The sequence below is a fragment of the Chlorocebus sabaeus genome, chromosome 2 (assembly GCF_047675955.1).
Source record: "Chlorocebus sabaeus isolate Y175 chromosome 2, mChlSab1.0.hap1, whole genome shotgun sequence".
Taxonomy (NCBI): Eukaryota; Metazoa; Chordata; class Mammalia; order Primates; family Cercopithecidae; genus Chlorocebus; species Chlorocebus sabaeus.
Genome location: NC_132905.1, coordinates 14803581 through 14829190, shown reverse-complemented (window position 1 = coordinate 14829190; position 25610 = coordinate 14803581). Strand labels below are relative to the sequence as shown.

The following is a 25610-nucleotide window of genomic DNA, read 5'->3' as shown; positions in this document are numbered from 1 at the left end:
GAGACTGTGCCACTGCACTCTAGCCCAGGCGACAGAGTGAAACTGAGTCTCAGAAAAAAGGGAAAGAAAGAAAGAAAGAAGGAAAGAAGGAAAGAAGGAAGGAAGGAAGGAAGGAAGGAAGGAGGGAAGGAAGGAAGGAAAGAAAGAAAGAAAGGAAGACATAATAGAAGTTTTGTTTTTTTCAGGTTGGTCTTTATGCTGAGATTGTGTATTTGATGGGTTTGATATATCCTTTGTTTTACTAAGATAATATATAGTACATGATAGTCACTTTTTCCACATCTTTACTTGGCAAAATAAAATGTCAGCAAAGCTTATACACTTCCCTAAGCTGAATAAAAAATTATCTGGGCATGGTGGTAGGTACTTGTAGTCCCAGCTACTTGGAAGGCTGAGGCAAAAGGGTGGCTTGAGTCCAGGATTTCAAGGCTGCAGTGAGCTAAGACTGCACCATTGTGCCCAGCCTAGGTGTCAGAGTGAGACCACATCTCTAGACAAATAAGAATAAAATTTTTTTTTACCGGGTTATGACATCCTAAATTCTGGAAACTACCCTTTTCACTCAATGCGCTTTTGAGAGGTAATGATTTTAAAATATGTCCACAAAATATTTGATCCTTTTTCCCCAAGAGGTAGAATTACCTCTCTCTAAGTGTGAACTGGATTTGGTGACTCACTGCTAACAAATAGAATTTGGTGTGAGTGATGGTTTCTGATTTCTGAGACTAGGCCACAAGACGCATTGCGCCTTTATCCTTACCCCTCTCTCTTGGACCACTGCCCCTGGGGGATGCCAGCTTCCATGCTGTGAGGACATTCAAGACCCCCTATGGAGAAGTCCACATGGTGAGCAACTGAGGCCTTCTGCCAACAGCCAGTAAGGAACTGAGGCCTCCTCAGTCACCTTAGAGACAGGTCTTTCATCCCAGTCAAGCAGAGGACTGCAGCTGGTGTCTTGATTGCAACCTAGTGAGAGATCCCTAGCCAGAACCACTCAGCTAAAGATGCTCCTGAATTCCTGACCCACAAAAACGACGAGATCATAAATGCTTCAGCTTGCTAGAGTTTGGGGGGTAATTTGTTACACAGCAGTAGATAAATACAGAAGGCTGGGCACATGGCTCATGCCTGTAATCCCTGTACTTTGAGAGGCTGAGGCGGGTGTATCACTTGAGGCCAGGAGTTCAAGACCAGCCTGGCCAACATGGCAAAACCCTGTCTCTATTAAAAAAATACAAAAAATTAGCCAGGTGTGGTGGCACGTGCCTATAATCCCAGCTACTCTGGAGGCTGAGGCACAAGAATTGCTTGAACCCGAGAGGTGGAGGCTGCAGTAAGCAGAGATTGTGCCACTGCACTCCAGCCTGGGCAACAGAGTGAGACTATGTTTCAAAAACAACAACAAAACCCCCCAAAATACAAGTACAGAAATCTTTGAGCCCTATCAGTAAGGCATGGATCACAGAAAGGTAGCCTATGGGCTCTGGTCTGCCTACAGATATATTTCATCTGGCCAGTAAAGGACTACAAAAAATGGAATTAGTCACTAATATTTATTTATTTTTGTTTTTTATTTATTTTATTTTTTAGTAGAAACAGAATTTCACCATGTTGGCCAGGCTGGTCTCAAACTCTGCCTTGGCCTCCCAAAGTGCTAGGATTTCAGGTGTGAGCCACATGCCCAGCCATAGTTGCTAACATTTAAAAGTTGGGTATTTCCTGTAAAAATCCAGATTTCTGACTTCTCTTAGAAAGATCTAGCATTGCTGGGCCCACATCCCTATGGGGTAACAACCAGTTGGAGATGAATAGTGTTCACCCCTTTAGACAGGGTGTGTGTTCTCTTTTTTTACCACACTCACCATCACCCCCTTATGTCTCTTAGTTAGGTTGCTTTACTCATTTATGTTACCTGCTCTGCCCCAGTATTCATTTGAGCTTATACCTTCTATTGTGAGATAGTTTTTAATGAGATGCCCAGGCATAGTTGACATGAGAACTAAATGACCAGAGTTGGAACTTTGATTCATGAATGTCATATAGGGTGGGCTACCACTGGCTTGCACAGCAGGGGTGACAAGCCAGATATATTTTCATGTCCTCCCTCTTCCAGAAAAAACTGATGCCGCCTGGAGACAGGATCCCCGATTCAAGTCCCCTTACAGCACTTCCCATCTTGCCTCCCTGTGCCCTCCAAAAAATAAATTCCACCAGGCTTGTTTTTTCCATACCTTTTATTGAACTCTGCAGACTTCATTAAAGGACCATTTGCTTAGAAATTCTTAAACATTTGGACATATTTTACAAGACAAGACAGCAGCTGGAGGTCACACAAAGATCACAATTTCATCTCACCACATGCATAAAAAGACACTGGGGTGTGTGTGTGTGTGTGTGTGTGTGTGTGTGTGTGTTGCGCACATGCGCAATGCTCGTTTTCACCTTTACGGGAAGGACTAGAGACGTTAACTGACGAGAGATGAATAGGACCCACAAATGCACCCCCGAGAAAAGAGTGGCTGAGGACATTGGTCATTTATGGCTAATGTGATTGGCTTGGCCCCTGTCAAGGGTGGGGTGATCAGAATGGCTTTACTGGCAGAAAAGCCCCAACCTCACACCACGACTTCCTGGGAGAGACAGGGTCTTAGCTGATGGGATCTGGGGGCATACTATCATGACGGCTTTGGGGCTCAGAAAAAAGATCTTCGGCTCTAAAAGCTGGAGGGCAGGCTGGCGTTAATATCCAGCTGGACTCCCATGGCTCAGGGAATGCGATCCAGTTTCCAGATGTCGGCTCCTGTGTTTCTGCCCCAGCAAGTCCCAGACCAAGGGAAGTCCCAGCTTCGAACCCTTGGCTTAGTCCATTGGAAAACCACTTGGTGGTCACCCCCATGGGTCATGCGTGAGCTAAAATAGAACATGAGGCTGAGAAATGCGGGGTAGGGGAAGAGGAAGGAGGCTGGAGCTGCCCTGTGGGCCCCCAGGAAGTGTGGCTCTGAGAGGGCTGTGGCCCTTATCAGCTTGGGGCCTACAAGCATCAAATTGAGATGTCATCTTGAGTCAATTAACAGATGACATTGATGGGGCAGTTATGGGTTTCAGTGGGAGAGGGGCTCCTCATTTTTCTTCTCTTCGCTGTTAGGTAGGGATTCGTTAATTCCCCCATTCACTCATACATTCACGCATCCAGTCGTCCACTCAGAGGCCAACCAGTCACACATTCACTCACTCATAAAAACAGGTTGGATGACCATCATGTGCCAAGGGTATAGGTTGGGGATAACCCTGAGTTCCTGGTGTAGAAAATAAGATTCTCAATTTTTGACCTTGGACTGAAATCAAGATAGGCCTAGAGAATCCTCCCTGTTCCCACCCACTCAGGCACACTCAGCTCAACCAAGAGGGAGGCCCAAACCCCAGTGAAGTCCAAGGGATGGAGCCAAGCTGTGGAGATGTCAGAGTTTCTTGGGCATCTTCTTTGCTGTCTGCCTCTTTCCAATCTTCGTTCAGCTCAGGGAAGCAGGAAGTATGGGAAGATCCCTGCATGGCCCTTGAGGGCATCCTAATGGGACGGAATTGGGAGTTTCCTACATTTTCATGAATTATCTTATTGTTGCCTCCTTGTGTTGCTGCAACTTGAGTGATTCTGCAGCGTAGAGCCTCCAGTGAGGAATTGGGAGGAATCTTGAAAACTGGTTTTTATTTTATTTTGGTTTCAGAGGAAGGCGGCTGCTCATTCTACCCATCCAAACATATCATCCTGCCCAACCTCATAGTAAAACAACTAAAGACCAACCGGTCTTGGGTTCACCCTGAGGTTGAAGTCTCACTTCCTCCCAACTCACCATGCATAAACCCTCTCTTGTCAAATGCTTTCCTTGGAGAATGCAGTATACGGGCTGATTTGGGATGGAGGCCACAGCTGCAGGAGAGCAGGCATTCTGCTTGGAGGCAGCCAAGAGCCTGGTTTTTCTGTGAAAGTGGATTAAAAGCTGCCTTTCACTTTTGACCCCTCTGGATTTTTTTCATCGATGGGGACTTTCAAAGGTCTTGAGTGGGATTTCTTATTTGATTTACCAGAAAAACAAGCCCTTTTGGAATGGATTTGTTTTGAAATGGATTTGTTCCCAGGCAATTTGCTATTGCCTGGGAAGTTGTTCACTGTGGGGATGGCTAGTGGGGAACAGATATCATTGCATCTTTTGTACAGAAAGCCCCAGGCTCATGAGGGCACAGGAGCTGGGCGGAGGGGCTGAAGCACCATAAAACAGCCAGCCAGGGATGGGGAACAGAGTGGATTGCTCCTTGGCTGGCCTGGGGAAGTAGCATGAGTCTTATCCCAATGTGGTACCTGCTAGGCCATTGGGGATGGGTTGGATTCGTGACTGATAGTCATTAAAATATTCCAAGACAGGGAGCCAGAAGGAAGCAGACTTGTCTCTTGGGCACACCCTCTGACAGCTCCAAAGCCCAGAAGTTGCATTCCTGCTAATTGTGCTGCATGCCTTTGCCTCAGTGGCTTGAGCTTGTGTCCAGAGTGTTCAAACCACCTACACACACACACACACACACACACACACACACACACACACCAAGAAACAAAGATGAATTTCTGTGGTTGTTCAGCCCAGTTTCCATGCAATGCTAGGGCCCCTCTGCAATGCCCATTTTGTACACCATCTAGCCAGCCTCTCTTTAAACATCTGTGATTTAAGGGAGCTCACTGTCCACCATGGCATTGAGTTCCATGGTCAGACAACCCAGCCTATTACGAGTGCTTCCTTAATTTGAGCTGAAATTGACCCCATCCCTTTCGTACAATAGAAATTTTCAGAGAACTTGCATACAGCCAGCTGGCAGCTAAGTGGTTTTTTTCTTCAGATGCACTGCCCCACTCCACCCCATCCTGGCCAGCCTTTAGGAGATCTTTTCAGGATCTTTGGAGGGAGGAACAGAGAATTAGGTTTATAAGTGAAGATGAGGGTTCCTTCGATTAATGGAGCCCCACCCAAATTCAAGCTGGCATTTGGGGAAGTTCAGGAGAAATTCTAGGTTAAGATAAAATCAGGGAGCGTGGATGGAAATGCAAACTATATAACCTCTTTCTTGATGAAAACAGCAACAGCCATAGGCAACAGTGTTTGTTCATCTGGGCATCAAACCCAGGAAACTACTGGCAGACATTTTTTTTGTTGTTGTTTTTGTTGCTCTTGTGCGAAGGAAAAAAAAAATCTTGTCTGTTTTATTTGACTCTGGTTCAAACCAGACTATCAGAGGTTTTTGGGGTGGGAGAACTCTGATCAGGGTCATAGTCCAGAATAATACAATTCATATTTGAGTTGGCTTCCTCTTGGCAGTTATCCGATGGGATGGCTCACTGCCATCTGAGGGTCCCAGTTTGGCTCAAATTTCTGATTCTAGGCAGAGCCCTGAGCCCTGAAGCTGACAGTGAGGCGGGTGGGATACCAAAACCTAAGTGAATGCCAGTTGGAGATTATTTGGGCTTTCTTCATCTTCCTGCGTGAGTTAACGGATGGAGAATCACTTTCTGCTGAAGATCCTGCCTAGTGAGATGTCCTCCGCCTACCCAGGGCTGAAAACTGCCTCGTGGAATTAATTATCAGGACCGTCCAGAACTCCCCCAGGCGTGGATAGGTGGAAGCTGGAAAACTGCCCCTGTCCTTGCCACACACCTCCTGCTCTATGGAGCCAGGCAGCTGGCAAGGGAAGGGGAGATGAGCTAGCAGATTCAGGGACATCTCTTCTCAGGGTTTGGCTGCAAGGGTGTCTGGCCACTGTTTTTTGGTGAAGCTGTTAAAAATGGATTGAAATGGGCTGGGTGCGGTGGTGACTCACAACTGTAATCCCAGCATTTTGGGAGGCCGAGGCAGGTGGATCACCTGAGGTCAGGAGTTCAAGACCAGCCTGGCCAACACGGAGAAACTCTGTCTCTACCGAAAATACAAAAATTAGCTGGGTGTGGTGGTGCGCTCCTGTAATCCCAGCTACTCAGGAGGCTGAGACATGAGAATCACTTGAACCTGGGTGGAGGAGGTTGCAGTGAGCCGAGATCGTGCCATTGCACTGCAGCCTGGGCAACACAGCAAGACTTTGTCTCAAAATAATAATAATAATAATAAAATAAAAATAAAAAATAAACAGACTGAAACAAGGAACTGATAAACAAGTCAGTGAGATCTGAGGCCCAGCATGTTCTTGTGAGGTTCACGAGAACCTGAAAAAGCTCTGACCTTCAGATCTGATTGACGTTACAGGCTGACAAGGTGCTGGACATGGGAGCAGCCCAGCCAGGAGGGACTCACATGTGTTCTGGATCTCAGAAATGTCAGTGATGAGTTTGCTTGCATGAGATTTTTGGTTCCCCAGAGAGGATGAGAAAACTCAGTCCCTTCAGATCCCTAAAGGGGTGTGGAATATAAGCGAAACCAACCCACATCCCATCCTGATTTTGAGGGCCATCTGTAGCTCCGCTTCCCTGGGTCTCATTCCTGCATTCATGCCCTGGATTCTTAAGAACAACGAATAGGAGAAACACACAGAATTGAATGAGGAAACTCACAGCATTGACAGACTCCAGGCCTAGTGTCAAGAAATGCCTACACAAGGAAATCAGACCCCAAATTATTTCCCCACCCTCAAGAAATCAGAATCAAAAGGAAGAAAACTCAAACAGCCCAAGGGACAATGGTAGGAACTGCAAAAGACCAGAAAACATCAGCTACGATAATGACCAACAATGAAACTCCTAAGATATTGTTCTGTATTACAAAAGAAGAAATCAGACTCAATTGCCCTATTATAAATTTGCTAAAAATACATATATATATATATTTTATCTGAACAGAAAAATAGACTACTCTGAGATGCGTGGACATTCTATGACATAGTCGCGCATCAGATACTTCTAGAGCCAGAAAAATGGCAACAGAAAATGCAGAGGTAACTCTTATTTCTGGGTGTAGCCAGGACTGGTTTGGATTGCCTGGGCTGAGCGACATGAAAGCATTTGGATGCTGTCCTATAAGCAGTGATAAGTGAGGAAACATCAGCTCAGGACTGGAAGTTTTCCATTGTCCTGCCGGGGTCTCAGGGGAGCCCCTTCTCCCTCCTTCCCACTCTGCAGCTACAAAAAAAGTCCTTTCCCAAAGAAGCACGTCCGGAGGCTTTTTGCCTTGCTCTCTTTTGATTCAAAGTTACTTGAATTGAGGCTGAAAAAAGCCTGGGGTATTGTTACTTGAGATTAGTTGGTAGAGAAATAACAGGAGAGAGATTAGCAATAGAGACCTGGCTTTAGTGGCCCTTGTCCGTGGTGAATTTTAAATATTCCCTTGTCCATGGAACTAGACACTCCAGCTGGGACTGGAGCAAGACAGAAATATACAATAGTTACAAATATCAACAATACATTACAGTTTTACAGAAGAGAATACTGTTTTGTTTTTCTCCTTAGAAACATGGATCTTATTAGGAGAAAGGGCAGAGACGAGGCTACAGTTACCAAGACACATGGAGAAGCTGGGAGTCAGTTTGAAAAAGTTTGTGTCACCAGCAGTTTTCAGGGGCAAGCTGGGTGGGTTAAAAGAAATGGCCTCCTCAGGATTTTGTCGTTTTTCCTTCTTACTCTTCTTCCTTCTTGATCCCCAGTCCTTTGGAGAAAGGGACTTCATGGGAACAAATGTTCTCTCCTCCTTTTATCTTTCCCCTTGAAGTGTGCTTAAGATAGAATTCCTAAAGAAGGCACTGAGAAATCTACTGCACCAAAGTCCTGTTGGTTTCTTTTACCCAAAGATAAAAAGGTGAATATACTGTCTCCTCCAAAGCTTCCCCACCTCTCTCACCGCTGGTGGCAGACTCTCCCCCGTGTGATTGGGACACATAGCTACCTGGTCCCTAGCCCTTTCTGATAATGGTGTAAGTAGGAACGCAAGTTCAGCTGGGTTCTTGATGAGTTTCAGTGAATTCGCCAAACTGACCAGCATCCATTCGCCGCGTCCAGCCCCTAGTTTGCTTGTTTGGGTTGACTTGTTTCTTTCTGCTCTCATTGGTTCAGGAATGAATGGGAAATGGACCAGCAAGTTAAAGCAGGATTTGCCTTCAGACCATTGCTTTCCTCTTCTCTATCAAGACCTTTCTATCAAGTGAACTTCTCAGTGAAGACTCTTAGGTAGATTCCCCAGTGCATGTGTATTCACACATGTAGGTACAGGTGGGGTGGATGCATATTAAAATTTGGATATGTTCTTTTTTAGCGGGTGGATGGGCTGGGAAAACTTATAATACTCTATTTCGAATTGAGCACAGAATAAAAGCTATGCTCCCCCAATACATACACACGCAAGTAAAAGAAAAAAAAAAAACCAATCGAACCCAAACGGAATACTTTCTAAGGCATAGTATATGCTGAATTTCAATTATTCTGTTTCTATAAGAACTCTATAGGACTCTGGCTATGAAGCCTGAAAAGGTAGGTTCTTAATGATACTTCTGAATTCGTCCTTCAAAAGTGACTCAATAAAATGCTACTTTAAGGTCGGACAAAATACACAAGGAAGGAAGGGCCAGGTCCTACATGACCACAGAAGGCAGAAAGGGCCTTTGGTTACAAGGAGAGTTGCACCAATTGGTTTTCGTTTTTTTTTAAAAAAAAAAACAAAGAAATCATTTTCAATCTGTACACTTCTCATCTGCTTCAACCAACAAATGAAATGCCTCGACTGGAAGAAGGGGTGGTAAGTTCCTTCTCAATATATATGGCTATGTTGAAACATGTTCACTTTCCTGATATGTAAAATAGACTATATTATCATTATTATTAATTTTTACAGATAGCATCAGCTCTAAAAATATCTGAATTGGAAATCACAACTATTTACTTTTATCAAAAAGCATTTGTTTTTTTCCCTGAATTTTCACATTTGTGCTGATGGTGGACATTAATGGTGATGAAAACAAAGAAGAGACATGTGAGATGGTCGGCGGAGAACTGTCCCACAGTCATTCCTCAAGAGGCCCCCAGCTCAGACTGCATGTTCAGCAAAGTGTTTTGGCAGTGCTGCTTCCTCTGCCTGGCACAGGATGCCCTCACACTCTCCCTGCCCCTAAGTCCCTTTGTAGTTGCTGCGTGAATACTCTGAAGATACCTAGGAAGAGTGACGTTCTCGTTTTCTTTGTTAATACAGCAAAGAACAGGGCTGCTCCCTCTTGGGGGGATCCACAGTCTCTGGAGATGCTGAGAAGTGTTATGAATTGGGTTTGTATACAGCAGAGAAGACGTATTTTTAAGGGTGGTGGAATGATCCCATCTCATCATACGTGTGGCAGGTGGCTCAACCTTATGCCTTATGTATGAAGGGCAGGCAGAACAGCTCCATGATATTTGTGTACTGAGAGGTGAATCATGCCATTGTACTAACAGGCAGACCAGCAACAGATGATATTGAGACTTAAGACTAGGTGAACCAATACTATATCTTTCTTCCATTGGGAAGACATATGCCTGTTACTGTATTGAGGATAAGCAGAACTACACTATTGTACTTGGGACATCATCCATCAATATTACATTAAGAGAACAACATTGTTCCATTGTACTACAGACAGGCAGACCAATAACATGTCATCTTTACTGACAGGTGAGCCAACACTATAGCATTGTATTCATCAGTGGTTCAACTCAATGCCACTGTACTGAGGAACGGCCAACAACACCATGCTGTTGGACTAAAAGCAGGCAGGACAATGCCAGGTCATCAAACTAGGACAGGAAAACCAACACCAAGAAATACACCAGAACCACTCAGGATGCACACGAATACTTATTGCTTTTGTCTGTACTGGCTGCATCGATGGCTGCAGGAAGGAGAGTTGAGCTTTTAGTACAGACAGTGACACTGAAAAACCAATAGCTGGTTGACAAGAAAGAGAACAAAGTAAAACACCCAATGTCCAACTGTCACTGTGTCCTTTTGAGATGTGCATGTCTCCTGTATACTCAACTTCATGAGAGGCCCCACCCAAGGGGCAAGAACCCCTCCTGACCCATGAGGGTTAAGGGAAGGCTTCAGAGGGGCGGGGAAGGAGCCCACAGACTTTGATATGGCAGACAGTAATACCAGCACAATATTACCCACGGTGGCCAGAAACAGGCAGGTAGCAACAATCCAACTACAGTCCCAACAATTGGCCCACGGGAAATAGTGCTTGTTTTAAAGTGCAAGATGTTGACACTGTCCCTGGCAGAACCTATTTTTGAAAAACATAAAGTGCTTTTTATTTTAACTTTTTTTTAACTTGAAAACCACAGAAAACAAAACAGAATTTCTATTATAGTAGGTACTTTCCTTGCTGCAGCAGGAATTATTCAGTCTGAACTGGGCATTTCAATGCGGGGTATTTTTTTCCTTTCATTTTTGCAAGTAAAAAAAATCATATTTTTATACTGTTCTTCAGTAACACACAGTCTCTTTGAATAAACTATTTCTTTTGCATATTTGACACTTGCATATCTTTTGAGTCTACACTAGTGATGTAAAGAAAGCGTGTTCCTCCTCCAACCCTAAAGCAATGCTCTGAGTTCATGCTGTTGGCTGGGTTCCCACCTTCTGAACCCTTCCCAGATTGCCAGGGGGCAATTAGAATTGAGTACAAGTGGTGCAACTCACCCTGATGGTATCTCAAAATAAAATCTCAGGTACTACGGAATACTGAAGTCAATGAAGACATTTGAGTAAGGGTTTTGAGCTGGGATCGTGGCTTATGGCGCAGAGACTTCCCCGTGACCAATCATTCCCTGTAGCTGTCTAACAGTGGAATCCATCCAGGAGGTGATGGACAGGTGTTCCTAGGGGTGGCCGGGCAACATTCAATACCAAATTGGTCAACCCACTCTTTCAACACCAGCCGCTTGTTCCAGCATCCTTCTCCAGGTGAAGCTAGGAGGACTGGAAATGTTGCCCTCCAAGGCTGAGATGGAAAGCCATGAGAGAAGAATGGGGAGTATGTGGCCTCAGTCCTGTCTAAAGTGGTGGTAGTGGTGGCTGTGAGTTACACTCATGTCATCTCCCAAAAAGGGCAATAGAGTTGTTACAAGGAGGTGCTGTGCCCTATGGCTTGGCCAACTTCATGCTGATGGACCTGTCATGGCTCTCAAGGTCTTAGGGAGCCTTCTCTGGAGTCTTTCTTCTCTCTGAGGGCTTTACAGGGCCTTTCTGTTCCAGAGTTCATGCAGAAAAGCTCTGTGGCAGGTAAGCTGGACAGCTCTCCTCTTTGGACCTCACCCAAAAGTCTCTCCTCCAAGGTGGGGCAGTTCAGATGCTCTGGTCTCGTGTGCTTCCATGGGCTCCTCCCCCTGGCAACACACGGACGTCAGGGGAGATATGGTTTTCAAGTTTGCACTTTTCCTGACCACTGGGGCCTTTTCCAGTCAATGCTTCTGTGGAGTAAATACAGTTCTGCCTTAAGAACTTAGGGGAGGTGGGTAAAGGGGAGCTTTCAAAGTGGTTTTTCTCCGATCTTGTCCCTGTGCTGAACTTCGGACTGGTACTCCCAGGGAGGCTTTTGGGGGGGCTAGAGTCCACACTGTAGAGCAGCTGCCCCTCATCATCTGTGTCTGCGTCAATGTACTGGTGGACACCCGCCTCAAAGTTGAACGCTATTGCTGTGTGTTTCTCAGGAGACCGGGGGGGTGTCTTAGCACTTGCTGTGGTGTAGATGGAGGACTCTGGGCTCAGCACAGCCTTGTCCAAAAGTGTGGCACACTCCAGTCCAGCGACAGCAGCTGCAGCACTCCCCCGGTTCCTAAGAGGGTCGTGGTACATCCCTAGAACGGGGAGGAGTGGACTGGGGTCACCCTCCATGAAGTTGACTTTAAGTGCTCGGAGCTTCAAAGGGTTGTTATTTTTCATGGAACTCTTGGGGCTCTCAATGAAGAAACTAGAGTGCTGGCTGGCATCAGGGCTGGGGTTGGCCTCCACAAACCTACCACCACTGGCACCCAGAGCTCCTCGCCAGCCCACTTCTGGGGCTGTGCTGCCCCCAGTCTTGCTGGGGAGTGATGTCAAAGGGCTGTGGGAGAATCTGGTGGCCTCAGGGAAGTCTGTGGCACAGCTAATGAAGCTATCAATACTCGACATACTTCGCATGTCGATGACCCCTTCTGTGCGAGTGGGCAGAGGGGCTACGGGGCTAGGGACACTCTCCATTTCAAGTTCTTCCTTTGGTTTGCTCTGTGCTGCTGACTCCTTGGTATTGAGGATGGGTTGGGATTGGGTCTTGGCCATCTTATTGTACATGTCTTCCAACTGCTGAACGTTCAGGTGCTGAGGACTAGAAGATGATCTGGCTTTTTCAGGGGATCCCTGCTCCTTAGTTTCAAAGGACTTACTTGAGCTGGTTTCAGACAGTGTTCTCTTTGTCCATTTCCATTTGTTAGGAGACAAGTGGTTATCTTGTACTTTGTCTTTCTTACCCATATTCTCCCCATTTTTCTCAACCACAATGTCCATCATCTCAATGCTCCGGGCAAAAGCATCCTTCATGTTCATGGATACGATGCTGCCATTCCTCTTGGCTCTCTCCAGAGCCTCTCGCCGTTTGATTGCTTTCTCCTGTCTCTTCTGCTCCTTATAGAACTCAGAGAAGTTATTGACAATGATGGGGATGGGAAGAGCAATCACCAGGACTCCTGCGATGCAGCAGAGTCCCCCAACAATTTTCCCCAGGAGAGTCTTGGGGTAGATGTCTCCATACCCAACAGTAGTCATGGTGATGGTGGCCCACCAGAAAGAGGCTGGGATGCTTTTGAACTTGGTGTCGTCCTCATCCTTCTCAGCAAAGAAGACAAGGCTGGAGAAGATCATAATGCCCATGGCGAGGAAGAGGATGAGCAAGCCCAATTCATTGTAGCTCCTCCGCAAAGTGAAGCCCAGGGACTGGAGGCCAGTGGAGTGGCGTGCAAGCTTAAGGATGCGGAGAATTCGCATGATGCGGAAGATCTGGACCACGCGGCGGACATTCTGGAATTGCAGCACGCTCTTGTTGGATTCGGTGAGGAAAATGGTGACATAGTATGGCAGAATGGCCAACAAGTCAATGGCATTGAGTGGGCCCTTGAAGAACTTCCACTTCTTGGGCGAGGAGAGGAACCGCAGCAGGTACTCCATGGTGAACCATGCGATGCACACAGCCTCCACGTGGGCCAGCTGGGGGTTGTCTGTGGACTGGCCGAACTCATCGAGGCTCTGTAGCTCAGGCAGCGTGTTGAGGGACAGGGCAATGGTGGAGAGGACGATGAACATGATGGAAATTATGGCAAGGATCTGTGAAGAGAAGAGAGTGGGATTTAGTTATCAACCACCTCATGGGATGATCATCATAACACCCTGGATCTACAGGGCACTCCTCAATGTTCAAGAGCATTTTCACATCTCACTAGTCATTTAATGAGCCAAAAAGAGAATCTGTTGTAATCCATTTATTGTCCAGATGTGGAAACCAAGGCCCAGAGAAATGAAATGTTTTAAAGCTATCAGCAAACCCAGGGTTCAAACATACTTTTTTAGATAGTAACCATTTTATAGGCCCTGAAACACTGCATTCTCTGTTGCAACAACTCGACTCTGTAGCTGTAGCATAAAAGCAACCTTGGATAATACATAAATGAATGGGCATAGCTGTGTTTCAATAAGACTTTATTTACAAAAACAGACAGTAGACCGAATTTGGCCTGTGAACCATGATTTGCTGACTTCTGATCTAGACCAGTGGCTCACACTGGGTGGGGAACTACTTTCATGGAGATGATACTAATGGTAATAGCTATCCTTGATTGAGTGTTCGTTGTGTGCTAGGCACTTTCCATGAAATAGCTCATTTCATTCTTATAATAACCCTGTTCAGTGCTATTAGCTCCATTGAACAGATGCGGACACTTGGGTTTCCACAGCTAGTAAGTGGAAGGGCCAGCATTTTAACCCAGGTCTGGGTGACCCAAGAACATGAGCTCTTTTTTTTTTTTTTTTTTTTTTTTTTTTTTGAGACGGAGTCTCGCTCTGTCGCCCGGGCTGGAGTGCAGTGGCCAGATCTCAGCTCACTGCAAGCTCCGCCTCCCGGGTTTATGCCATTCTCCTGCCTCAGCCTCCCGAGTAGCTGGGACTACAGGCGCCCACCACCTCGCCCGGCTAGTTTTTTTGTATTTTTTAGTAGAGACGGGGTTTCACCGTGTTAGCCAGGATGGTCTCGATCTCTTGACCTCGTGATCCGCCCGTCTCGGCCTCCCAAAGTGCTGGGATTACAGGCTTGAGCCACCGCGCCCGGCCGAACATGAGCTCTTAAGGCTGTGTTAAAAATCGGATGTGGCTGAGTATGGTGCCTCATGTCTGTAATCCTAGCACTTTGGGAGGCCTAGGCAGGAGAATCATTTGAGGCCACGAGTTCGAGTCTAGCCTGGGCAACATAGTGAGACCCTGTCTCTATAAAAGAACAAAAGGAAAAAAAAAATCAGATGAAAGTTAACCTTTTGCTGGAAAAACGCCTAGACTTTCAAGATTTTGCAGGTAATTCCTAGGGAGGCACAGACATTCTGGGCCCATGTTAACTCTTGACTGGAACTATGTGCTTTTGAGGGCTAAAGACTTTAGCTTAGCTACCTTCGAGTACCCTGGATCAAGAAGAGGGCTTGGCGCAGAGAAAGGGCTCAATGGATATATGTTGAAATTAACGGGATCTAGGCCAGTCTACAGACTGTGCAGAAAAGCAAACAGATGTAATCAATTGCTCTGAGGGTCTTTTTTTTTTCTTTCCAAAAATACAAATCCAATCACAAAAGGGCTCAATGGATATATGTTGAAATTAACGGGATCTAGGCCAGTCTACAGACTGTGCAGAAAAGCAAACAGATGTAATCAATTGCTCTGAGGGTCTTTTTTTTTTCTTTCCAAAAATACAAATCCAATCACACTACTCCTTTGCTTAATAAATCTCCAGGGCTCCTCATGAAAAAATCCAGCCCCCTAAACCTGTCTATTGGGTCCCCTATACCTGTCTTACTTTTGTAGATTTTTCCCTTTCTCTTCCTCTGACCCTGCTAAGTGGGAAGCAGGGGCCTGGTCACCATGGTTGTATTATTTGATCCTGGCTGCCACTGATCAGAGCACGAAGTTTGGATAAAAAATCTAGGCGGAGCCAATCTGTATACTGGGGCTTAGCCAACCTACCTTTGAGAAATTTGAGCTCAGGAACCCAGGCAGTGAGTGGGTTACAGGAGGGTGAGTCCCTGAATTAAATGTTAAGTAGAATCTAGGCTTGAATCAGCTTCATGATAAGCCCAATCCTCAAGCAACTGTCTCCCAAATGTAGGGGACAGAGATGCCATAAAAACACCAGAGAAAGCTGAACCTTAGCCTAGGCATGGTGGCTTACATTTGTAATCCCAACACTTTGGGAGGCTAAGGTGAGGGAATTGCTTGAGCCCAGGAGTTTGAGACCAGCCTGGTCAACACAGTGAGACCCTGTCTCTACAAAAAATAAAAAATCTGCTGGATGTGTCGGCACATGTCTATAGTCCCAGCTACTTGGAAGGCTGAGGCAAGAGAATCTCTTGAGCCCAAGGAGGTTAAGGCTGCGGTGAGCCATGACCACACCACTGCACTCCAGCCTGGGTGACAGAGAGCGAAACCCTGTCTCAAAAGAAAACAAAAGGAAAAGGAAAAAAAAGAAAGAAACGAAATTAGCTGGGCATAGTGGCTGCACCTGTATTCCCAGCTACTTGGGAGGTGAGGCAGGAGAATCGCTTGAACCTGGGAGGCAGAGGTTGCAGTGAGTCGAGATCGCACCACTGCACTCTAGCCTGGGCAACAGAGTGAGACTCCATCTCAAAAAACAAACAAACAAACGAAACAGAAGAAAAAGACAAAGAAAGCTGAACCTTCAAGAAAAGCCAGAGAATGAAGGGAAGGTGCAGATGAAGGAGGAGTGGGGACCACAGGAGGGCCATAGCAAGGTGCAGAGGGCAGCAGTTAAGAGCTGAGGCGCTGGTGTCAGCCTGTTTGAGGTTCAAGCCTCAGCTCTCTGCCATTTCCTTACATTGAGCAAGTTATTTAACCTCTCTAAGCCCCAGTTTCCTCATCTAGAAAATGGGCTGATAACAGTATCTACCTCAGAGAACTGCTGTGAAGATGAAATGTGTTAGCACAGGCAAAATGCTAGGACAGCTTCCAGCAGCACGTGGTGAGTGTCTAATAGATGCCAGCTGTCATCACAGGGGAAATCTCAGCCCACATCACCCCATCCACTCAGATCACCCAGCCTTGGGGTGGTCCAGTCTCGGTCTTTGCCTCCTGTCCTTGTTCTGAGACTGTCTGCTGTATCCTGTAAGTCAACCCAATGCTGCATGGGTGAGTGTGAGAGGTTTCTGGCCCTGCAATGAATCCCCAGTAAGGACACATGGTTGTCAAGTCCTTCTCATTTTGACTCCGACCCCTCTCTGTGGCCACTCCTGCCATGGGTTCTCAAAATTCACGCTCCTCTGGTCACACACTATCATCGGTCAATTCTGTATATCCAAGCTTCTTGCTCACTGTCTGGTGAATTCCAATCCATCTTTTCAAATCCAGCCCACGCGACTCCTTCCCTCTGGAGTTCTCTCTGCTTTCCCCAGGCAGGGTTGACTGCTCCATCCTTGGGTTTCCTCACCATTTTACCATACCTTGGGGATACTTACCACTCATATCCCATCACAGATGTGCACGTGTGTGTGCATGCGTGCGTGTGCGTGCGTATGCGTGTGTGTGCATGCGTGTGTGTGTGCGTGCGTGTGCGTGTGTGTGCGTGCATATGTGTGTGTGCGTGCGTGTGCGTGCGTGTGTGCGCGTGCATGTGGGTGAGTGTGCTTATTGCTGCTCAGAATCAGTCAGCACTGGGAGGATGGGGATGGGTTCTGAGGTTTATCTGTGGGCCCCCAGCACCTGACCCAGGGTGGGACACCTAACAGGCGCTCCCCACGTATTTGTTGGCTGTTGCTCAAGTTCATGGAGCTAGAAGTAGAAGGGTCAGGACCAGAATTCAGTTGTTGTTGTTTTAAGAGACAGTGTCTTTCTCTGTTGCGCAAGCTAGAGTGCAATGGTTTAATCATAGCTTACTGCAGCCTCAAACTCCCATGCTCAAGCAATTCTCCCACCTCAGCCTCCTAAGTAGCTAGGACTACAGGAGAGTACAATCAAGCCCAACTAATTTTTAACTTTTTTTTGTCATGATGGGGTCTCACTTTGTTGCCCAGACTGGTCTGGAACTCCTGGGCTCAAGCTATCCTCCTGCCTTGGCCTCCCAAAGCACTGGGATTACAGGTGTGAGCCACTGCACTGGCCTGGGAAATATTTCTTGGTCATCTACTCTGCATGAGGCACTAGGCTAGACACTGGGGATGCCACAGGGGGCAAGAGAGTGCCGGTGCCCTGATGGGCCAGCTCTGAAGATGAAAGGGAATGTTCTGAGGTGTGGTGCCTCCCCAGCCTCAGGGGTTCTATAACTTCTGATTTTTTTTTCTGTAGTTAAGTCTGACACATCCTATGTTTAAAAAAATAGGTTTTGAGTTTCTTGATTTGCACCCATTGAAAAAGAAATATTCTGTAATATTTTATAAAATGAAATGTTTGAGGCCGGGTGCGGTGGCTCATACCTGTAATCCCAGCACTTTGGGAGGCCGAGACAGGTGGATCAGCTGAGGTCAGGAGTTCAAGACCAGCCTGGCCAACGTGGTGAAACCCCGTCTCTACTAAAAATACAAAAAATTAGCCAACCATGGTGGCAGGCGGCTGTAATCCCAGCTACTCGGGAGGCTGAGGCAGGAAAATCGCTTGAACCTGGGAGGTGGGGGTGGCGGTGAGCCGAGATCATGCCATTGCACTTCAGCCTGGGCAACAAGAGCGAAACTCTGGCTCAAAAATAAAATAAATAAAATAAAATGTTTGATATATACAAAAGTAGACCTAATTTATATATAATTTATGAACCATAATCAAACGAACACCTAGAACCCACCACCCAAGTGGAGAGACAGAATAGGCAGCAGTAACACTGACACTTCCTTTGTGTCCTTCCCACTCCAGAGATAACCTCTGTGTGCAGTTTTTCATCCCTTGGTTTCTCTGTATGATTTTCAATAAGAATGTATGGGTCCCTAAATTGTCATTTTGTTGCGCTATTTTTTTTTTTTTTTTTTAAGAGATAGAGTCTCCCTCTGTGGCCCAGGCTGGAGTGCAGTGGTGCAATCAGAGCTCGAATGCCTAGGCTCAAATGATCCTCCTGCCTTAGCCTCCCAGGAAACTTGGACTACAGGCACATGCTACCATGCCTGGCTATACTGTGTAGAGATGGGGGTCTTACTATGTTGCCCAGGCTGGTCTTGAACTCCTGGCCTCAAGCAATCCTCCCACCAGGGCCCACAAAGTGCTAGGATTATAAGTGTGAGCCACCGCTCCTGGACTTCCCTCAGTTTTGACGCTATACTGTATGTATTTTGCTACTTGTATCACTCTTTCCTTAATGGTAAAAACAAAAAATCAAAAAAGCCTGCTTACCTTCTTTGTTTCATTTTAGCTTTATTCTAAGAAATAATATGCAAAATTGCTGATTTTTCATGCCAGGGCTATATGTATTAAATATTCACCAAAATAAATATGTGATTGTTGGGATAACATCTTGGCAGCACACTTTTTAGCGCTCCTGTGTTGAGGTGAGGAGTGTGGGTCCTGGAGTTGAAATTCTAGCTCTTGCCATTCATTGGTGGGATGGCCTTGGGCATCTAAATGTTCACTGCCTCAGTTTCCTTATTTGTAAAATGAGGACATACTAGTGGTTTTTAAGGGGATGATTTTTACTCCTAGGGGACACTTGGCAATTTTGGCAGAAAGTTTTGGTCATTACAACTGGTGGGAGGGGTGCTCCTGACATCTTGGGGGTGGAGGTCTGGGATGTCACTAAATGCCCTACAATGCACAGGACAGCCCCCATGGCAAAGAATGATCCAGCCCGAAATGCCATCAGTACTGAGGTTGAGAAACTCTGGGACATACCAATAGTCAGCCCCTCACAATTGTGGAGTTGGGGACACGGACTGGGTCAGAGAGGTCAGTCAGTGGGCTTTGGGCTGAGCCCTACAGGAAGCTGCTCTTGTCTGGTGACTTCTGGCAGGAGGGCGCCTGCACAGGGAGGAATGGATTCCCGGGGAGTCTGTTCCTTTAAGAGCTGGGAGGTCCTATTTTCCCCCAGAGGCTAGCAGGGGAAGCCTGCTTTGGTTTCTAACCCCCAGACAACTCCAGGGAAGGCCCACATAATTGATGTTCTGCTGACAGATGCATGAATTATGCACCCAGCTATTGTCCAGACCTAAGGCAGGCACCCACTTTGTACTGAGACTGCCCTCCCTCTCCCCATCCCTCAGCCCAAGGAGGCCTAGGAAACGAGCGAAGCAGGGGCAGGGGCCCTACTGGACCCCAAGGTGTGGGGGTAGGGGGGAGTGCCTGCTGCTCAGGGTTGAGTTGGGAGGTTCGAAGCACACCTGGCATCTGTCTGTGTGAATGTGTATCACACAGCATGTGCGCTAATGCAGTGTGGGGGTCTCCCCTGACCCACTCCTCCTGGCCCCACCTGCGAGACCTTTTTCTTTTCCAGACTCAATGAGGCCCTTAGAGTTAGGGCCACACTTCCTGCCTGGGGAATTTCCCAACGTGAGTTAAGCCCTCTGTGCCTCAGTTTCCCCATCTGTAAGACGAGGATCATTGCAAGACTGCAGTGAGAATTCAATGAACTCAAAATGCCCTTAGCTAGTGGCACAGTTACTTTAAACTTTAATAGTATTTATTTCTCCACATTTCTTTACATTTATTTATAAGCTGATTTTGGACTTGAGTTTGAGTCCCAGGGCTATTAATCCCCAGCTGTGTGGCTTTGGACAAGTCACTCCCCCTCTCTGAGCCTCTGTTTCCTTTTCTCTAAAATGAAGATGAAGGTAACTGAGCACTTGACACCTAAAAGCTACCTAATATATAATGTTATTAAACTATTATTCAGGGGCAGGCGTGGTGGCTCACCCCTGTAATCCTAGCACTTTGGGAGGCCGAGGTGGGCAGATCACCTGAGGTCAGGAGTTCAAGACCAGCCTGGCCAACATGGTGAAACCTATCTCTACTAACTATACAAAAATTAGCCAGGTGTGGGGGTGCCTTTAATCCCAGCTACTTGGGAGGCTGAGGCAGGAGAATCACTTGAACCCAGGAGGCGGAGACTGCAGTGAGCTGAGATTGAGCCACTGCACTCCAGCCTGGGTGACAAGAGGGAAACTCCGTCTCAAATAAATTATTATTCAGATAATTTATGGTCAACCCCACCCCTAACCTCTGTGCTGGTTGCTTTTGGAACCAGGAGTAGGTGTATAGACCCCAGTGACTGCCTAAGGCAGCATGCATCCTCTAAACAGCCTATGGACCCAGATGGACTGTGTTGATTTGGTTTCTGGGATAAGCCCCAGGAGTGGGGAACTGGCCACCACCTGGGAGTCCTTCCGGCCCCAGCTCAGGCCTGGACAGGCCTCTGCTTTTCTGGGATCTGAGCCCAGTTGGGCTTGGCAGAACTCCAGGAACCCGGGGAGCAGAGGCAGGAGCCATTACCAGAGACTGGGAGGCTGTCCTCAAATTCCCTGTGAAGAGGTTCTGGATCCTGGAGCCTACCTGTCTGCACCAAATGGGAGAGGGGGCTTTGCTTCTCTGGGGGAAAAGATTGGCAGGTGGGGATCCCCAGGGTGGAATCCAGGAGTGCTGGAGCCAGGCCCTCCTCATCCTAATTGTCGACTCTGGTGGTTGATCACAGAGAGGCCTATGGTCTGTTTATCGTGGCCTCTGCACACTTCTCTGCTGTTCCAGGAATGTGGATGAGGCACAGACTGGGGCACAGAAAAGGGCTCAAGCTCCTCGCTGGGAAGATGAGGAAACTCAAGCAGAGAATGGAAGAGACTTGCCCACAGTCACCCAGCCCGTTGCGGTCAATACTGTTCAGTAACACTAGAAGCTTTGGCAAGCTGGAAGCTGCACCTAGTGTTTAGGGCTTGCAAATTGCTCTTCATAAACATGCAGGTTTATAGCTGCAGTATTCATAATAGCCCCACAGTGGAAACAACCCAAATTTCCATCAACTGATGAGTAGATAAACAAAATGCAGCTATCCATACAATGGAATATTCTCATCCATAAAAAGGAATGAAGTGCTGATATTTGCTACGACACAGATGAACCGTGAAAACATTATGATAAGTGAGAGAAGTCAGACACAAAAAGCCACTTATATGATTCCACTTATATGAAATGCCCAGATAAAGCAAATCTATAGACAGAAAGTAGGTCAGTGGTTGCCAGGGTGGGGGATAGGGATTAACAGTTAATGAGCATAAAGGATCTCATTAGGATGAAAATGTTCTAAAAACTGATTTAGGGCAAAGGCTGCACAACTTGGTAAAATTTAATAAAAATTATCGAATCGTATGATGGAAATGGGTGCGCATTGTATGAGATGTAAAGTAAAGCCTCAGTAAAGTTACATAAAAAGTTGCTTTCTATAAAGAGAAGCCCATTGCTTTTCTTTTCTTTCTTTTTGAGACAGAGTCTTGCTCTGTCACCCAGGCTGGAGTGCAGTGTCACGATCTCGACTCACTGCAACCTCCGCCTCCCGGGTTCAAGCGATTCTTGTGCCTCAGCCTCCTGAGTGACTGGGATTACAGGTCACCACGTCCAGCTAATTTTTGCATTTTTAACAGAGATAGGGTTTCACCATGTTAGCCAGGCTGGTCTTGAACTCCTGACCTCAGGTGATCCACCCACCTTGGCCTCTCAAAGTGTTGGGATTACAGGCTTGAGCCACTGCACCAGGTCTTTTTTTCTTTTTTCTTTTTTTTTTTTGAGACAGGATCTCACTCTGTTGCCCAGGCTGGAGTGCAGGGGTGTGATCTTGGCTCACTGCAGCCTCAACCTCCCTTTTCGTATTTTTTGTAGAGATGGGGTTTTGCCACGTTGCCCATGCTGGCCCATTGCTTTCCATCCCCACAACATATGGATAGTTCAAAGGAGAGAATAAGAAGCTGAGCAAGCCACAGAGCTGCTGTAAGTCCTGCAGTGACTCCCCATTCTCTCAGTTAAGTTCCAGTTCCTGTGCCTTTAGTTGGCATGTGCTTATTGAGCACTTACTAAGTGCTATGCTAGTTGCTGAGGGTGCTGCATGAACAAGAAAGAAAATTTCCTAGCCTCACAGAACTGGTAGGGAGAGGCAGACCAAAAAAACCCAAAAATGTAAACCAGGAAAGAGGCAAGGTGATGTCACATATTGTTAAGTGCTGTGAGTTATTGAGAAAAGCAAACCAGGGGGATCGATGGAGAAGCACTAGGGGTGTCCACAGGAGGCCGAGTGGTCAGGGCAGGCCTGTCTTAGGAGGTGTCTGGTTGCTGAGACTTAAAAATAAGGAGTGTGTGTCATTCAAAGATGCGAACAGTCTAGGCAGAAGGCACAGCACGTATGAAAACCTTGGGTGGGAATAAGCCTGGTATATCAAGCAACCCAAAGAAACTCAGTGTGGCTGGGACTGCATGAGTGAGAGCGGGAGAGCAGAGTGAGCCTGATGAGATCTGAGGAAGAGATTTGGGTTTTATATTAAGATCACCTTTCTTCTCTCCCCTGACTATTTCCCCTATTCCCACTGTATTCCACACTGAATCCCGGAGAAACCACTTACAGTTGCCAAGCTACACCACCATGGGTGCTTGCAGCTCTAGATCTTTGCTGTTCCCTCTGCCTGGAGTACCCTTCCTCCTACTCCAAACCCACTTCTCCTGGCTGCCTATTCAGGCCTCGGCTTTGGGGCCACTTGCCCCAGCGAGCCCTCTCTGGGCCCCCGGTCTGCATTGGGTATATCAGTTCTTTGAGCTCCCACAGCCCCTGCACATCTCTGATCACAGCCCTGGTGCTGCTGAGCTGAAATTGTTTTCTCCTTTCTGTCCCACACTAAAGTGTCAGCTCCATAAGGGCCTGGACTGGGTCGGTCTTGTCCACTGCTGTGTCCCCAGCTCCTGAAACAGTGCTTGGTACAGATGGGAGCGTCCTACATAGCTGACAAATGAATGAACAAATGGATAAAGAAAACCGAGGCTCAGAGAATGAAGCGACTTTTCCAGAGTCTCGCAACTTGTAAGCGGTAGTTCCAGACCTGCAGACTTGAACTCAGGTCTGTGAGTCTCCCCAAGACATTTTCAAGGACATAGGAGGAGGCGACTGCTGGCCCATCAAACCTTCGGTCCTTTTATGGTGCTTCCGCTTCCCCCAGCTTTAAGTGGGGATTACAGCTGGGGAGTTTTAATTAGAAGGGTCACTGGTGCAGATCCGATTAAGGGGATTGGGAGCAGTCTGATGGGGTTGCCCGCATCCCCTACAGGCAGTGGCTCCTGGCAGAGGATTGGTGAGACATTGGAGTCAGGAGCCTGCAGGGGGCGCTCGTGGGCTCAAAGGGACAGGAATCCTGTGCTTGTACAACAAAGGATGAAGGCAGAGGGCTTTGCCATGAGCAGAAAACAGTCTCAAAGATGGAAAGAGGATGCAGGGCCAATGTGGAGGGTGCCCTAGCCCTTATAACCCAGAGGCTTTGCTGCTGGGAAGTTAATTTTTACTTGGTTGACCGAGTTTCAAAATCGGGAGATTTTACGTAAAAATCCAGATTTTCAGATTCTTTTGGAAAATTAGATGCTCTGTCTTCAGTCAACCTGCATTCCCAGTGGCAACCACTGGCTGGAGCTAAGGAATAGCAACCCCTTGGGACAGGGAACCGGCTGCCCAGTGTGCCACAGGCCCTTCACCTGTTTTGTGATCTGTCTCTGAGGCAGCTGGGTTTGCAGTCACTGACCCACCTGAGGCGATAATGAAGACAACACCTGCCATAGGGTGTGAAGAACTTTCTGGACAAGATCTGCATCGGACTCCACAAACCAGGAACATGGGGGTCACACGTGCTATACACTGCCCTATTCTGTTTCCCCATACCCAGGAGTCAGGAGTCAGGAGCCTGCAGGGGGCAGGCTAAGAGCTAAGAAGGATGAGTAGGAAGTAACCAGGCAGAGTGAAGAGAAAAGCATTCCAGGCGGAGGGAACAGTGTGGGAAAGGCCCCATGGCAAGAATATAGTGGTTGCTAAGTCTGATCAATTCAAGTTCACCAACATCTGTGCATCCGTTCCATTCTCTCCACCTGCACAGTCCCCACCCTCCCGCATCAGGACTTCTTTCTGGCCTCCCCAAAACCACTCTCTGGCCCACTATTGCAAAGACCACTAGCTGTCACCAATATCTGTTCTTCCTCTCTTCCATTGTCATAGAGTTTTAGCTGGACCCAGGGCTAACCAGAATAAAGACTACATTTCCCAGCTTCCCTTGCAGTTAGATGTGGCCATATGATTAACATTGGCCAATGGAAGGTGAGCAGAAATAATACAAGCCCTGTCTCCTTTTCCTCCTTCTTGCTGGCTGGGAGGCAGATGTGCTGGGCAGAGCTGGAGCAACTGTCTCGGATCTGAGATGGAAGCGAATCCTAGCGCTAGACTGGCCCTTTACGGAAAAAGTTTGCCAGCTCCTGGTCTATCTCATAACATCCATCTTGTTTAAGTCACTCACTGTATTTTGGGGTCTTTGTTACAGCTGTTTAGTCTGTCCCTGCCTAACTCTCCAGCCTTCTCTTGTTCCATGATCCTCTCTGCCCTCTCCTCTCAGGTACATTAACCAGTAACCTTCCTTTGGTCGTTCATAGTCTCCACTATCTTCTTGCCACGGGGCCTTTCCCACACTGTTCCCTCTGCCTGGAATGCTTTTCCCTTCACTCTGCCTGGTTATTTCCTACTCATCCTTCTTAGCTCAAGATCACCTGTTCGAGGAAGCCATCCTTGACCTTCCTAACCAAGTCAAATCCCAATCACAGACTCTCATAGCACTATTATCCTTCTCTTCATAACACTGTTCAAGTTGCAATTTTGCAGGAATGTCCACCTCTGCAGACTGTAAGCAGTGTGAGGGCAGGGATTATATCTGATTTTTCTCTATCTTGAATCCTTAGAGCACATAGTTGGTTTTCAATACATATCTATGCAACAAAGGATCTCATTTCATCCTGATAACAGTCCTACAGGCTGTGCTGTGCCTCCACCTGTTTCATAATTGGGGAAACTCAGGCTTAGAGGACAAATATCCAGAGGAACACTTAAGAAAATAATAGATGGCCAGGCATGGTGGTGCAGGCCTGTAATCCCAGCACTTTGGGAGGCCGAGGTGGGCAGATCACTTGAGGGCAGGAGTTTGAGACCAGCCTGGCCAACAAGGTGAAACCTTGTCTTTACTAAAAATACAAAAATTAGTCAGGTGTGGTGGCACATGCCTGTAATCCCAACTACTTGGGAGGCTGAGGCAAGAGAATCGCTTGAGCCTGGGAGGCAGAGTAGTGACACTGCACTCCAGCCTGGGCAACAGAACAAAACTCTGTCAAAAAAAAAAAAAGAAGAAGAAGAAGAAGAAGAAA

At 47.0% G+C, this 25610-nt stretch overlaps 1 protein-coding gene across 1 annotated transcript in view; it reads right to left on the bottom strand.

The window, feature by feature from the left end:
* Positions 1–1242: 1242 nt before the first annotated feature.
* Positions 1243–25610, bottom strand: part of KCNB1 (potassium voltage-gated channel subfamily B member 1) — a 119719-nt gene continuing 95351 nt past the window's right edge. Inside the window, exon 2 of the mRNA XM_008014495.3 lies at positions 1243–13340. Within this exon, the coding sequence (XP_008012686.3) occupies positions 11331–13340 (2010 nt within the window). The 3' untranslated portion in view covers positions 1243–11330. The remainder of the gene's footprint in view (positions 13341–25610) is intronic.